Source organism: Vulpes vulpes, chromosome 1 (assembly GCF_048418805.1).
Source record: "Vulpes vulpes isolate BD-2025 chromosome 1, VulVul3, whole genome shotgun sequence".
Lineage (NCBI taxonomy): Eukaryota > Metazoa > Chordata > Mammalia > Carnivora > Canidae > Vulpes > Vulpes vulpes.
The window spans coordinates 19,903,401-19,919,584 of record NC_132780.1 but is presented as its reverse complement, the minus strand read 5'-3'; the positions used below and the strand labels follow the sequence as shown (position 1 = coordinate 19,919,584).

Here is a 16,184-nt window from a genome sequence, read left to right as displayed (position 1 = left end):
TGCAGGGGCAATGGATGCACCCTTCTGTCATTAAACTGGACGCACCTTCTCTACCATTGCTGAGTTGTCTTTACTGGCTCTTGTCTTTCCCCATTTCAGTGAGTCCTGCTTATACCCAAATGGCAGATTTTAGTCCACATCTCCATACACTGTATGCTCTGGGACAATTTCAGGTAACACATTTTTCTCCACTTCTAATCACTACACACCTTGAGGTACACAAAGGGGTCTCCATCTCTTCAGGTCAGATAATGCAGGTTGTTTTAATGATTCACAAATTGGCATTAAAAATCCACAAAATGCTCCAACACCCTCTATGCATCCACTATCCTTCACTTCCACCAGATGACAGGGTTGTACTGCCTCTGAGAAACCCACTGTGCAAAACACTGATTCTTGGCACTGGCCAGTATCTCTGGTGCATCGCCTCCCTTCATTGGCAACCACAAGGAGCCACTGTGAGGTCCCTGATGGGGAGTGATGTGCAAATACAAGCCAACATAGGACACTTTAGTGCCACACTGGTAGCCCCAAAGTACACCAGGGATTCCCTGCATCTTACGTGGGATGATTCTTTCTACTTCCACTTGTGCCACAGGATCAGTAAATCATACCTGAAGCTCCATCACATCCAGATAAGGTGTAAACAGAAAAGTGTAATATCATTCATGGAAGGGGGCAGGCGTGAGCACACACACCTAATGCATTTCTTGTAGGATGCAAGTTACATGAAACTGAGAGAGGGATTATACTATTCTAGTTACAGTGAGACACACAGCTGTGATCTTTAAATATAAACTTTAGAGAAAATGTGTGCATATGCACCAGGATCCATCACAAGAACATTCACATGAGTTATGCATATTGACCAAAAATCATTTTTAGATTACATGCACAAACTATAAAAGAGGAAAAGTAGAAATTATGTATTCTATGTAGGATATACAATACCATATACACTATGTCTATAAAAACACACTGAAAAAATTGCAAATGCTCATGTCCATTTATGTTCAAACATGATAGTGAAAATGTAGGTGAAAAACCATGTGTTTATGATTATTCCACTCACCAAAGGTAAAAAAGACATCATGTATTACTTAGGAATGTGTGTCTAATGGAAACCCAGAAAAAAAAAAGGAAAGAAAAGAAATTCATGAAATCCGTGTTGGTGGTTACAAATAAAGCCATATTGGATGGTTTTGTGCAAGAATCTTCTGGAATGTGGGTGTGTTGTTCCTCCCAAGCACTGGGTGAGTCATGGGTACTTTTGTCTTCATGGGTAGACAGAATATCTCTAGTTTCCATGCAAGTTAGTAAATACAATATGTAGTTAAGAATTTAAGAAGGACTTGATGGGATGAGCACTGGGTGTTATAGTATATGTTGGCAAATTGAACTCCAATAAAAAAAAATACAAAAAATTAAAATTAAATTAAATTTAAATTTAAATTAATTTAAAAAGAAAGAATAAAAAGGAGAGTGATGCCTGACTGACTCAGTCATTAATGTCTGCCTTTGGCTCAGGTTGTGATCCTGGGCCTGGGAGCTATACTCATTTCAGGTTCTCCACGGGGAGCCTGTTTCTCCCTCTGCTTACATCTCTGCCTCTCTCTGTGTATATCTCATAATTTAAAAAATAAAATCTTTCTAAAAAATCATTTAAGGAGGATTTATGTCAGTTTCTGAACATATCATGAAGCTAGGATCAGAACTGGGATGCAACCCACCAATATAGACTTGAGAGTTATTCCAGAGAGGAGGGTCAACCCTCTCAGAGAGTGACTTTAGAATTACACTTGATTGGTACCTACGTCATACTCAAGGATCTGGTCTTTGCTTGGACCCCATGGAGAGGGAATCGTGTCGAGGTCATGGGGCAGAACCAGCTCCCCTTTGTTTTTTTGTTTTTGTTTTTGTTTTTGTTTTTGTCTTAATTTTTTTTAAATTCATTTATGATAGTCACACAGAGAGCGAGAGAGAGAGAGAGGCAGAGACACAGGCAGAGGGAGAAGCAGGCTCCATGCACCGGGAGCCCGACGTGGGACTCGATCCCAGGTCTCCAGGATCGCACCCTGGGCCAAAGGCAGGCACCCGAACCGCTGCACCACCCAGGGATCCCCCAGCTCCCCTTTGGAAAGGGGTTTGACAGATCCTAAAAACTTAAAGCGAGAATGACTGCATAACCAAGATATCCCACTGCTAGGAGTAAGTTGTAGTTCTGCAAGATAGACAATTCTAGAGAATCACATACAACTAGGTGCCTACAGCAAAACATACAGTCCTGACACAGAGTCTGTAAAGAGGGTAGATCTCATGTTAAGTGCTCTTATCACAATGAAAAACAAGGTAAAGAATTGCACCCAGGAAATCAAGCAGACACTTAAGCAAGTATGTTCACAGAACAACTAACAAGAAACAAAAGGCGGCAACAATCAAGGTCCACCAACGATGATGGATAAACAAGCATTAACTGCTTCCTGCTAGTGCTTTGCACAAAGCATGGAAACAGAATCAAGAAGAGCTAATGGCTGTGGGACAAGAGGCAGAGAGGAGGCAGGAATGACTCAGGTTTTTCTGGAGAGAAGGTGCTGCAGTCACAGAAACAGAGAGTCAGAGAGAGGAAGTGTGTGAGAGGAACAAACCACAAACCCAGGCTCAGAGGTCAGAGATGGTAGTTCTCTCTGGGAGACAGTTAACAGTCTGTAACATATTTCCCATCCGTCTCTGGGGGTCTCTCATCCTGGATAGCCCCACTGGCTCCTCTGGTCAACCAAGGCAGGGCATGAGAGAGCTCTCCGTGCCTCACACCCTTCTACATGACACACGATGACGACTCCACACAGTTCTGCCCAGGAGCCCTCGTTCCATGAATGCGACCATCACCACAGTCAGGCTCAGTGGAAGACTGGAGACATCCTTTTGGAGCCATCACATCAGCCTCATCCCTTGACCCTCCTGCAGGAACTCAGTTCCTGAGACCTGATTACTCTCATGGCTCCAACGCTACCTGTCACTGCTTCTCCCTGCACAAAACCTGCCCACCTTTCTCCACCTTCCTCTAATTACTCCCAATATCTACACCTGCCCATCCACGTGCTGACGACCCAACTGAACTAATTTCCCCAGCCCAGCAGGGCCTGCTCCTCCCCAAAAGCAAAATCATCCCAGTTCACACCCTCCCCTCCCCAGACACACATACAAACTATGTATCTCACAGAGCCAGTCTGAACAGAGCAGACTCCTTTCAAGCCTCTCAGGCCATGAAAACTACAGAATCCTCTCACTGGCTCTTCCCACCAACTGTGATAGTATTTGTGTTACAGGGATTATGTGAATGTCTCAAAAGAACCCAGAAGCACCACTTAGGGGCCAACCACCTCATCACATACTCATCAGATTAAAGTCAGAGCGTTAAGATTTCATTTGGAAATAAGAGATTGATCACTGCAGAGTGTACACACCTTCCTCCTACAGAACCTGTGCTCCACACTGGTCAGCTCCTCAATGCAGTAATCTGCTCACATATGACCTTCCTGACAATTTTCCTGCTTCCTGAAGGTAAAATCCAGGAACACCAGCATGTCCCCCTCTCCCTGAGGACACAGTTCTGGGAGAGTTCACCAGCCAGCCCAAAGACACCACCCCTCAACACTCTTATGCTCGCCCCATCTTGTCTTGGACTCTTTACCCCAGAGGGTCCCCACAATCCTGTGACTAAGCTTGCTAGATGTCTACTTGTGTCTGAGACACTCTGTCTTTGCTTTCTCTCCTTCTCTACAGCTTACCAAACCAATGGCCAATTTCCCATTGTCAATCGTTCGTATTGTCTGTTGTCACTAATCACAGCCCCCAGGAGTTCAGGGAAAGAGTTGTCATCTCAACAATGAATCTCCAGTGCGTGGGGTCATGACTAGATGTGGTCACTGCTCGCTAAACACTGCTTGATCACCAGCCTCATGGAAGGAAGGAAGAAAATTTGCATTTACAGAAACTCAGAAAAAGGAAGTGTTTCACCCGGGTCATGCAGATTCTGTGATAGGCAGGGGCAGAACTGGAACTGACATTGGACTGGCTCCCAGACCCTGCCCTACCTCCCCAGCCTGGACCTGGTACGATGGCCACTCTCTGGACGTGGACTCCATGAGGAAGACGCAGAGGGAGTGGGGTCTGGGGAAACTCACATCTGGTCTGCAAGGCTCCAAGGCCTGCTACTGTTGGGCCACCCTTCAGGGAGAGAAGAGCAAGACCCTCAGTGGGCTGTTCCCCTTCCTGTGAGGCTGGTCATGAGGGCCCTGTGACTGAAAAAGGGCCTGGTCCATGTTACACCCCATGCATCTGTCCATCCTGCAGGCTCTGGGGACTTTATAAGCTGTCTGAACCTCTGGGGACCATGGAAGGCAGCGCCAGAACCCTGAACTTCACTGCCCTTCTTTGCCTGGGTAAGATCTCTGGAAGAGAGAAGGGATGGGGTTGTCTTCTCCCTGCCCCAGGTCCTGGTTCCTGAGAGACCCCAGGTCAGGGAAGATCTGCCAGGGGGGGCAGAAGTTCTGGGGGAGGAGTGTCCTGAGCCCCAAATGTGACCCCAGTGCCCAGGGACCCACCCAGGCCTGGAGCAACTATGTGTGGGTGGAGGGACCCATTCACAGGCACTCTCTTCCAGGGCTGTGTTGGGGACCATGGGACCAGGTGCAGGCAGGTGAGTCCTCCCCAAACATCCTGCTTCTGCCCATAACCCCAGGACAGCTAGAGGCAGAGCATCAGGGATGATGATGACCAGTGTGGGAGGGGCCTTGGGGTGGCAGGGGGAAAAAGGCGTGAATGGCACCTTTGCAACTATGCATCTGATTCCTTTCCAGGGACCCTCCCCAAGCCCTCTATCTGGGCTGACCCAGGCCTCATGGCCACCAAGGGGAGCCCTGTGACCCTCTGGTGTCAAACGTCTCTGCAGGCTGATGCCTACTATCTGTTTAAAGAGAGGGTCTCTGGATATTTGTCCATGGAGATCTCCCAGGATTCCAAAACCAAAGCCAGTTACTCCATTGAACTCGTGAGCACACATGAGGCAGGGCGATACCAGTGTGCATATCAGAGCAGGAAGAGCTGGTCACAGCGGAGTGACTTCCTGACCCTGGTGGTGACAGGTAAGGGCAGGTGCTGACCCGACCTCTGGGGCCCCTCCTCCAGGCTGAAGAGAATGGAATGTGGTCTCAGGGGACCCCTTGCTCAGCACAGAGTACATGGAGTACATGGGTTGCCTGCCCGCTGTAACATAGCTCCCTCCTTCTCTCTCAGGACTATTTGGGGCACCCACCCTCTCAGCTAACCCAGGCCCTGTGGTGGCCTCAGGAGTGAACATGTCCCTCTCCTGTAGTTCACGTTACCCATGGTACTCATTCCATCTGCTGAAGGAGCAGGGAGCTGATGTGCCCCAACACCTGGAATTGATGATCCGTCGTGAGAAATACCGGGCACTCTTCCCTGTGGGCCCAGTGAACACCTCCCATGGGGGGACCTACAGATGCTACATTTCTGAACAGTCGTACCCGTATTCATGGTCACACCCCAGTGACCCCCTGCACCTTCAGGTCACAGGTGAGGCAGCCCCTGCTGGACCCCATCTTTCTCCTGGGCCCATATGACTGACCTAAGCCATATGCCCAATGGAGCCCTGGGAGTGATGCAGGGTGGGTGACACTGGCCTCCTAGGGCCAGAACTACAGGTTGGAGGCTTTGGGAGGGACCCACGGTAGCTTCATGTAGGCCTTGGGCCCAATGCGGGGTCTGGGTCCCCTCAGTGCCACTGTGCCCTTCCATGCAGGTGCCTACCGGGAGCCCTCCCTCTCAGCTCAGCCAGGCTCATTGGTACAGTCTGGAGACAACCTGACCCTGCAGTGTCGCTCAGAAGCTGGCTTTGATAGATTCGCTCTGACCAAGGATGAGGAGCTCAGACCGGCCCAACATCTGGATGGTCAACCCAGCCCCTACTTCCCCCTGGACCCTGTGAGCCGCACCCATGGGGGCCGGTACAGGTGCTACAGTGGACACAACCTCTCCTCCATGTGGTCAGCACCCAGTGCCCCTCTGGACATCCTGATCACAGGTGAGGAGTCCCCTGCCCCATGTCCTGTCTGCTGAAGGCTCAGGGGCCACTGTCACCCCTGGGTGATGGGGTCCGGGGAGAGGGTCAGGAGCACAGGCTCAGATGGGGCCATGTTCTAGGGACAGGGGCTGAAAAATGGCCGGTGAGGGTCATGGAGATGAAGGACATCCACTCAGAGAGACAAGAGGAGCTGAGAGGGGTCCCACACAGAGTCTCTGGAGAGATGAAGGTGGTCCCCCAGCTGGGTCAAGGGCGTATGTGGAGAGGCAGGCCTCTACACATCACGACCTTCCTTTTCCCCAGGAATATACCCAAAACCATCCCTCTCAGCCCAGCCTGGGCCTTCAGTATCCTGGGGAGAGAATGTGACCCTGCAGTGTCGCTCTGAGATCTGGTTCAATACCTTCCACCTGTCCAAGGAGGGGTCCCTTGCTCCTCCCCAGCACCTTCATCTGCAGGATACAGCTACACTGTATGAGGTCAACTTCACCCTGAATCCTGTGACCTCAGACCACCAGGGGACCTACAGGTGCTACAGCTCACACAACTCCTCCCCCTATCTGTTGTCAAGTCCCAGTGACTCCCTGGAGCTCTTTGTCTCAGGTGAGAGGTCCACTCATTTGTCCTTTGAGGGCCAAGATGCTCGGGTCATTGGCCTGTCCTTGCAGAGATCTGGGCTGGGATGGAAGAGGGAATTAAGGAGCCCAACCACTGGATGATCCCTCTTATCAAGAATAAAAAAAGAGTCCATGCCATGTTCATGTCTTACCTACACCAGAGGAAAAGAGGCAGAGCCAGGCGAGTGTGGGGAGGAGACTGAAGACTATAAAGGAACTGTGAGGAGGTACGGTGGGGTGAGGAGAACAGAGAGAGCCACCACAGCCCCACAGCCTGCTTCTTGTTCCAAGCAGCATTTGGAGACTGCAGGCCCTCACCCCATGGACAATCTTCATGTCTGCTGGGCTAGAGTCTTCTTAGCCTGCAGGAAACACAGCTTTCCCAGGCCTAGGCTGAACTTTGCTGATTCTCTGCACTTTAAATGTTTACAGTGCAGTGGTTCCACAGGACCTGGGGCCAGGAGAGGGCACTTGAAGGGTGGGGCATCACATCTGCAGCAGCACTGAGCTCATGGGGGATCCACTGGTTGTCAGTGGGAGAGGAAAAGCATGAAGGAGGGCAGCCCAGGTGGCTCAGCGGTTTAGCGCTGCCTTCAGCCCAGGGTCTGATCCTGAAGACCAGGGATTGAGTCCCACATAAGGCTCCCTGCATGGAGACTACTTCTCCCTCTGCCTCTCTCTCTCCCTGTGTGTGTGTGTGTCTCTCTCATGAATGGATGAATAAAATATAAAATAAAATGAGATTTTTTTATAAAAAGAAAAAGCGTGAAGGAGCCAAATCAAGGTGCACAGAGGTGTGGCCTCTGTCTCTGTCCTTGGTGCTGATATCTAGAAAGGAAGACTACAATGGCACCTGTGGAAACAGGACCCAGATATGTAGAGCCAGAGGAAAGGGTGCCTCCCATTTCCAGGTTAGGAGGCTGGGGAATCTCTGTAAGTCATACCTGCAGCTAAGTTGATCATCCATTCTTGATTAAGACATTGACAAAAAAAAAAAAAAAAAAGACATTGACAAAATTCTCTTCAGATCTGAGACTTTGTTCTCCCTGTTAAATTCTGAATTATCCCGGAGTTAAAAGACTAATTCAGACCTGAAATTTGATGTCCCTGACTTCTCTGGAAGAAGTTTCAGGAAATTCCTCTCTCTTGGTACCTTTTACCTCCTCTGAATGTAATAGTTAGTTGAAGATGGAAAGTGAAGTGGAAATATATAATCACAAGCCAGGGACCAGAAGGAGTTGGTTGGGTGATGTGCAGGAATGGAAAGATAGACCCAACCCCTCCATCCTCCAGGATCCTCATTCCAAGGATGAAATGTAGCCTCTGATGATTCTTTCCCCCTCCTATTTAGATGGATGGTGAGAAGCTGGAGTTACTGACTAAAGGGATTGAGATGGCATTAGCTAGTTTCAGGGACTCCCTGGACATGAGAGAAGGGACTCTTAAGCCTTCCTGTCTCCTCAACCACAAGCTCTATTTCTGACTCTCAGGACTAGCTGATACCATCAGATCATCACATCACAAGTCAGACTCACAAATGGATGAGTGATGAGGATTTCTGTGTGGGGCAATGGGCTCACAGGGTCACATGGTGCAATAAATGCAAGAGGATGGACATGCAGGGATCCCAGGGTACTTGCAGTCTTCCCTAACCACCACAACTTCCTTGTCCACAACCTCTAGCCTCAAACAGCCAAGATTATACGGTGCAGAATCTCATCCGGTTCGGCATGTCCGCCTTGGTCCTGATGGTTCTTGGGGTGCTGCTCTTTCAAGCTCAGCATAGTCAGAGAAGACCCCAAGGTGCAGCCAGGACATAACTGTAAGTGAGACAAGACCGACTGTTCAGTGAGGTAGAACATTGGAAATGACATTGAGGATATCAAGAAGTTCTGGAAGAAAATCTGGGCATAAGCTAGAGAAACAGTCTGCTGAGAATATTCTGTGTATAAACATGGTTTGGGTGCAGAAAAAGTCTGGATTGGTGCTGTAGTGCCTCATATGCAAATAAACTGTAGTCATTTCACTCCCCAGCATTTCTCCTTCCTGGCATTTCCTTGACTTTTTCTGGACTGGCTTCCATCTTTCCTCAACCTATGACATGAGACTACATCCTCCAGGATATCTCTGGGTCCACTTCATGCTCTGCTCCACTTTCATGAAATATAACTTTCTCTATTTTATTTACCGCATTCCCTGGTGTGTGCGCTCTTCGGCTCAGAACACAGATTCTGTTTTAAATAACTAAATAAATGGTAGAGCACCAAGTCCCATTTGCACTTGGGGGAGCTGCTCTGCCCCCTGCCTGGTGCAGGGTTCAGTGGGGGTTGTTTACCCCGTGAGGCCCCAGGAGGAACAACCACAGGGGCAGCGGCCAGCTCTAGAGCCCAGGATTCAGCTCCCGCAGTAACTGCAGTAACTACGGAGCTCTCCATCTGCAGGGCCTGGAGGCTCCGGGGCGGGGCCGCTGATCTGCTCAGCTCCAGGTAGGAGCGTCCTTGCTGTCCTGGGCCCTCCCGGCCTCTGCCTGTCCCGGGGGGAGGCCGGATCCTGGGCTGTGTCCCGGCGCCCTGTGCTCCGGGGCCTGCGCTGTTGGATTCGCGCTCCCGCCCCGCAGCCCCCTCCGCGGAGCCGCCGCCTGAGCCCGTCGGAGCTGCTCCAGGTCCCGCCGTGCGCGCTGCAGCCCTTAGGGAGCTCGGCGCACTCTCCCCGGGGCGCAGGTGTCTGTTAGTGTCCCGGGGAGCCCGAGGGCATCCCCGCCCCTTCTGGGGTCCTGCTCTAACTCCCAGCGAGGCCTTTCCGCCTGGGAAGGTTGGTGCAGCTCCTGCTTCTCCGGGAGGGAGCTTTCCTGTCCTGGGGGCACTCGCCGGGGCCTTAGCTCGGCTCCTCGCGGGGGCCCCCTCCCCCTTGGAGGCCTTTTGTTTCTTTATTTCTTCCCCACCCCCCACCCCGTCTTCCTACTTGATAGAAGCGTGAACTCTTCTCACTGTAGCATTCCAGCTGTTCTCTCTTTAAATCTCAGGCCGAATTCGTAGATTTTCAGGATGATTTGAAGGTTTTCTAGGTAATTTGATGGGGACAGGTGACTTGGGGACCCTACTCTTCCGCCATCTTGCCCCTCCTCCCAAGTCCCATTTGGAACAGATATATCGAAAACCATTCTGTAAAACACTATCTGGACCTCTCAAGACATTCCTGGTTCAGCACATGATAAATCATATCAATTCTCCAGAAATATCATCACTGGGAATGAACACACTGGTGTTTGAAGTGAGAGCCAGATGCTGAGTTTGTAAACAGGCTTCAAGAAATTACCATTTGTTCAAAAATCCTGTTGTACTTCCTGATTTTTCGTGAAACTACCCCTTCATAGCCCACTTTAGATGGCTGTGTGAATTCACTGAATGCAGAGTTAGGAGGTGATGATTGGGGTGGTCTCCCCAAGAGAATAAGAACCAACTACAGTACACCTGCTGATAACACCCACCAATGTGTTTATTTATGTCCTTCTATTTTCAAGGTTGTGGTCACTTCTACCTCAGTGTTATGCCACAGTGTCAGGAAATCTGTGATGCCCAATCCTGGTACATCCACTGTGCAGACAAAAGAGAAAATTAACGACAAAAAGCAGCTGCAGATGCTCTTATTGTGTAGTCAGAGCCCCATTACATTTCTGGGAGTCCTAGAAATGGCTTCAGCCAATCTGGGGAGTAGAAAACAATCATCAGCTAAAAGGGAGAGACAGGCAGCTGGGGCCCACAGCTATGAATTCCATATCGCAATGTGTGTCTATGAACAATAATATACTGGTGAGAATACTGACAGGGATGCTGGTCATTTTAGAAACAAACCACAGAAATCACAATCACAAAGAATGAGTATCTGTAGCATATGTATGCAGTGGATATGGTATGGCAGTAAAAATCCACAAATTGGAACTACAAAAGGTAATACAGATCAATTTTCAATCATGACATTGAATAAATGTAAAGGAATCTGAAGAAACATGTGTGTAAGGTTATTCGGGTCCATACAGAGTTTAAGAACAGATGTTTATTATTTAAGGAGGCAGAATTAAGTTTGACTCTGTAAGGCAAAGAAGGGAAAAATCCCAGGTAATCCAGTTGGTGGTATAAGGCAATGTTGCAAGATTTTGATCAAGGTGGAAACCACCATCTGGAACACAGACAATACTCTCAAGGACTCTCCTTTGGTGACTCCTAAGGACAGTTCTTCCTGAAAAGAACCCACATCTGCCTATAACCTATGTCCATTCCCCATACACTTTAGTGAGATGGGACTCCAGTAGAATGGAGCAAGCCTGGGTCTTACCTGACTTGAGGTAGCCACAGAAGTTGCTCCTGAACCACCATAGCAAATACGTCATACGTTGGCATTGAGGTCCACTCACAACTAGATGAGTGGGCACTGTTGCAAGAATAAAAGAGAACTCCATAAAGGGGGCTCTTAGGTAGGAAGAAGCCCACCATCAGGGGCCAGGAGAAGAGTCATATTTTCTTACCACATTTCTCTGCTTTCCTGCTTTGTGCTCAGAACCACAGTGGGGTTGAACTCAGGCCACACCATGAGACATTAAATGCATATGTGCTGCCCTGGGCACTGCAGTGTTGGCTGGCCTGGGAGGCAACCCTGTGCGTGGGTCTTTGCATTCTCTGTTGGTGGGGGGAGCAGGCTAAGACACAGGTGTGCACAACTTACAGCCAACTCTCCTTCCCTTTCATATATTTTGCAAGAGCACAATCCTTTAAAAGGTAAATCAGTGACTACACACATAAGAAAAAACTTCAAGTCAACATTGGTATTTGAATCATTGTGAATGAGGAACTACAATGATGTCAGAAGCTATCTACAGAGGAATCCATGGAGCAGACCACCTACAGGATAGGAATTTTTTTAAAGATTTTATTTATTTATTAATTCATGAGAAACAGAGATAGAGAGAGAGGCAGAGACACAGGCAGAGGGAGAAGCAGGCTCCATGCAGGGAGCCCCACATGGGACTCAATTCCGGGTCTCCAGGATCACGCCCTGGGCCAAAAGCGACGCTTAACCACTGAGCCACCCAGGCTGCCCCAGGACAGGAATATTGAAAGGAATTCCCCAGTGGAGTGCAAATGCTCCTTCCACCTGCTGTTGAGCTCTTGGGGCATTCTCTGTTGGGGCCTGTAACAGAGGCTCCTGTGCTGTGGATTCTTCTGTGGGGTCTGTGACTGGCCATTCTTGCCCTGGAGGGTAGAGTGTGGGAGCTCCCCCTTCTGGCCTCCCCACTCTTTTCCAGTGAGGATTTGCCTGTATTTCCATTCTGGCAACACTCCTTTGAGACTGCCTGATCCAAATAGGAGGGCCAGTTTCAGCAGCACAGAAGCAGAAAGTTAAAACCTCTGGGGTTGGTTATCATCCTTAAGAAAACTCTCCTCACCAGACATGTCTTCTCAATCTAGATGTGGATCCTATGTAAAGAGGGACTTCTTTCTACCCTGGGACAAGCACTGTTCAAATTACACAATGATGAGCAGAGTCTGTTATCTCCATATCACTTAAAAAAAACTGGGGTGTTCACTCAGGGGCTCTTGTCTGAAAACACTAACATAAACCCTAACCTGCAAAATAACCTAAGATCTATATAGCAGAGCAGATCCACACAACATACACTGCACTGTCCCCAGAGAGTATGTCCTCATGGTCATTGCTGACTTTCTGCCACGGCTTTGGAAAATCCTCCAAGGATCTCCATTTATTTCTCATGAGATGGTCCTCCCTTCTGAGTCAGGCATTCAGGGTTCATCCTGAATGAGCGTGGGTAACCAGTCCAGATTTATTCCAATCTGAATCTTGTCCTTGCTCTATCAGTTAATTATTCACAAAATTGGGGCATGAAATAGTAAGCTTATGTTGCTCATGCATTGGGAACCTGCTGAAATATCTGAGTCTCATTCAGCTGTCTGCTTAGTTAGCTTCCACAAATCATGCACTGTCTTTGATTGACATTCTGGGTGTGACGAGGCTTTGCATCATGAATCTCTAACTACCCTGGAGACTATTTCTGGAATACTGTCCAAGTGATGGAGATGTACAAAACAGGATGAGAACACATATGATGCATCTCATTGACAGGGGTCTCAACTGTCAGCCAACTACGTCCAGTTTACTTATAAAATCAAGGAACAGGATGGACATCAGAGAAGAACATAGGCTCCACCATAATGAAGGGCAGTGAAAATATTCCATCCAAAGGATGGAGTGCAGGACAAGAAAACACTAACTCTACAGTGGGGGACATAGGAGAGCTTGAGCAGTCACATGAATATCAGAAGAGGTATATCTCACAGCAAACAATATAATCGAAGGAACAGAGTGGTGTGCATGACCAAAGGGTTTCATCTGCAGGAAAGCATAAGACTTCTCAAAGTGCACCCACCTAAAGCATAGGTTTATAACGCAAGAGACAAAAACTGCTTGAACAGGTAGGGGGTTTTGAGTTGGTGGGGCATGAGACTCAGTTGGCTCAGTTGGTGGGGCATGAGACTCTTGATCTTGGGTCTGGGTTTGAGCCCCTTTAGGCAAGGAGCCTTCTTGAAAAATTTATAAACAAATAAATAAGGTTTTTATTTTTTTTTACACTTTTTTAAAATTTTTATTTATTTATGATAGTCACACACACAGAGAGAGAGAGAGGCAGAGACACAGGCAGAGGGAGAAGCAGGCTCCATGCACCGGGAGCCTGACGTGGGATTCGATCCCGGGTCTCCAGGATCGCGCCCTGGGCCAAAGGCAGGCGCCAAACCGCTGCGCCACCCAGGGATCCCATAAATAAGGTTTTTAAAGATATTATTTATCATTGAGAGAGGAGGAGAGAGCATGGGCACGAACTGCAGCAGAGGCAGAGGGAGAAGTAGACTCCCCTCTGAGCAAGAAGCTAGATGTGGGGCTGGATCTTAGGACCCTGGGATCATGACCTGAGCCAAAGACAGACTTTTCACCAGCTGAGCCACCCAGGAATCCCTAAATAAATATTTTTTAATTTTTAAATGGTGGAGAAATCAGGTACTGTACAACCAGGAAGAGACCTTAACACTCTTCATTAAATATACACTTTACACGCAAAATGTGGCACCACCATTGCTGACTGGAGATGATCTGCAGACTACTTCCTCTCCTGGTCCACTTTCCAATATGCATCACTGTCATCAAGGGGGAGCTCTGGTGAGGAACTCTCTCCTCTGAACCCCGGAGCATCTGTACAGTTGAGTGCAGAGCTATGTCCAGCATCAACATCTGCCTGAGGAGGAAGATTAAACAAGATGGTTTGTCTTGAGATGGTAGAGTCAGAGGTCCTCCTACCCATAGGAGGGGGTATGTCAGGCAGGGCACTGCTTGTGAGAACAGAGAGCTGATCTGCGGGTCAGAAGGAGGATCCTGCCTTCCCATAGGAATAGAGGAATACTCACAACCCTGGCCCATTCCATCCCATCAACCTTCTTCATGGCTTCTCTGGGGACTATACTTTTGGTATCTCCAGGCAGCCAAGCCTTGGGAAGAGGGAGGCTGTCCTAAATCCCTGTCTCTGACACCTCACAGCCAACCACCTGGAAGAAAGCACTCAGCCTCCATCGCCCCTGTCCTGTCCACCCTACAGCCCAGTCTGAGTGCACACCTGGACACAGCTGACCCATGTAACTGCATCCACCACCTTTTCTGGGCTTCTGAGCTCCAGAGCCACCCCCTTCTCCACTTTACCACACACACACCCATCTCTGCAACTTCCCCTCAGCATCTGTCCTTTCCCTGCCCAGAGTCCATCCATGGTCCATGCCATCCTTAGGATGAACTCCACACTCTTCCAACTGAACCCAAGGCTGTTCCCGGTCAGTGCAGATGTGATGGTCCAACCTCAGCTGCCCTTCGGCCTCCCTCCAACAAGACTGGGGCAGTGTCCAGGGACACACACACTCATGCACATGTACATGCACACACACTCACACAACCATACTGGGACCGAGGACACGACCCTGATTTCCTGGATCAGCTTTCTGGAAACTCTTCCTCCCCAGCTCCTGTGAAAGTGGAGGCAAAGGTAGTGTTTGCATTCCGTCTCCTGTTTAAGCCTGATTGTAACTCATGAGGGGTGTGTGAGCTTCCTGTGATAAATCCACATACTTCACTTCGAATACCAGCTGATACTCACAGTTTGCCTTCAATTATTGTGCTTAATTATCTACTTATTTCATTTTATTTAGTCTCATTTCCATGTACTATAGCAGCTAATATGACCTTCATCAAACTGTCTGGTGACAACCATCCTTTTCTTAAATATTCTATAAAGATTGGAAGAGGTGGTCACTTCTTTTGATGTATAGACACCAAAGCCAAGCTACAAAAAACACAAAGAACCAGGGAACTGCAACACTGCCATAGGAAAAATCACATCTGCATTAGCTGACCATGAAAACAGTGGAGATCTGTGAACTGCCTTACAATTCATATTGCTCTGATTTTTTTTAATTTTTTGAAATGTAGGCTCTGTGCCCAGTACTGAGGCCAACAGAGGGCTGGAACTCACTGCCTTGAGATCAAGTGTCCAATTTTTAACCTACTGAGCCACTCAGGGGTCTGCCTGACAATTCAAAGTAATTGGCTTAAAGAGCCTCTGATAACTCATCTAACACAAAGGGACCAGGAGTACGACTGACAAAGGACAGGCCCTTGGATAAATGGTGTTGAGAAAACTGGATGTCCACAGGCCACATCACAAAAATCAGCTCACGTGTATTAAAAATGTAAAGGTAAGGCCTGAAACCATAAAACTACTAAAAGAAAACACACGGGAAAAGCTTCTTGACATCGATGTGGGCAATGATACTTTTTGGATATGACACCAGAAACGTAGGCATCAAAGGCAAAAAGAGACAAGTGGGATTATCAAACTGAACATCTGCTCGGCCAAGGAATCGTCAACTGGGTGAAATGGCAACTTACAGAATGGAATAAAATACTTGCAACCCATTCATGCAGTAAGGGATAGCTTTCACATATATAAGGAACTCACACAACTCAGTTCAATATTAGTGATAATCCTAACCCTAACCCACATGAAAATGAGCAGAGCACCTGAACAGGAATTCCTCAGTGAAGACATCCAAGTGACTGGTATGTATAAATGGTGCTCAGCCATCATACATCATCAAGGAAATGCAAGTCAGAACCACAGGGAGACCCCAGTTCCCACCTGGCAGCATGGCTTTTATTGGAATTACAAGTTATAACAAGCATTGGCAACAATGGAGAGGAAATGGACCCTTTGTATACAACCGGTGGGAATGAAAATTGGTGCAGCCATTGTGGAAGACCAGATGGACTCTCCTCAAACAATGGAACATAAAGCAACCCTATGATCCATATTCCAGAGATCCTATGTCTGATTCTATGTCCACAGTAAATGAAAT

General features: G+C 48.3%; 1 protein-coding gene across 1 annotated transcript; it reads left to right on the top strand.

Annotated features, from left to right (window-relative positions):
- Window positions 1-4,034: 4,034 nt before the first annotated feature.
- Window positions 4,035-8,901, top strand: LOC140599042 (leukocyte immunoglobulin-like receptor subfamily A member 6). The gene is made up of 8 exons (XM_072758776.1): window positions 4,035-4,112; window positions 4,354-4,442; window positions 4,664-4,699; window positions 4,860-5,144; window positions 5,296-5,595; window positions 5,822-6,103; window positions 6,407-6,706; window positions 8,404-8,901. The coding sequence occupies exons 2-8, from the start codon at window positions 4,394-4,396 to the stop codon at window positions 8,538-8,540; spliced, it is 1,389 nt and encodes a 462-aa protein (XP_072614877.1). The 5' UTR covers window positions 4,035-4,112; window positions 4,354-4,393; the 3' UTR covers window positions 8,541-8,901.
- Window positions 8,902-16,184: the final 7,283 nt, after the last annotated feature.

Coding starts and splice junctions, on each gene's coding strand:
- LOC140599042 (XM_072758776.1), top strand. CDS start 4,394: ATGGAAGGCAGCGCCAGAACCCTGAACTTCACTGCCCTTCTTTGCCTG. Junction 4,443..4,663: donor CACTGCCCTTCTTTGCCTGG/GTAAGATCTCTG, acceptor ACTCTCTTCCAG/GGCTGTGTTGGGGACCATGG. Junction 6,707..8,403: donor CCTGGAGCTCTTTGTCTCAG/GTGAGAGGTCCA, acceptor CACAACCTCTAG/CCTCAAACAGCCAAGATTAT.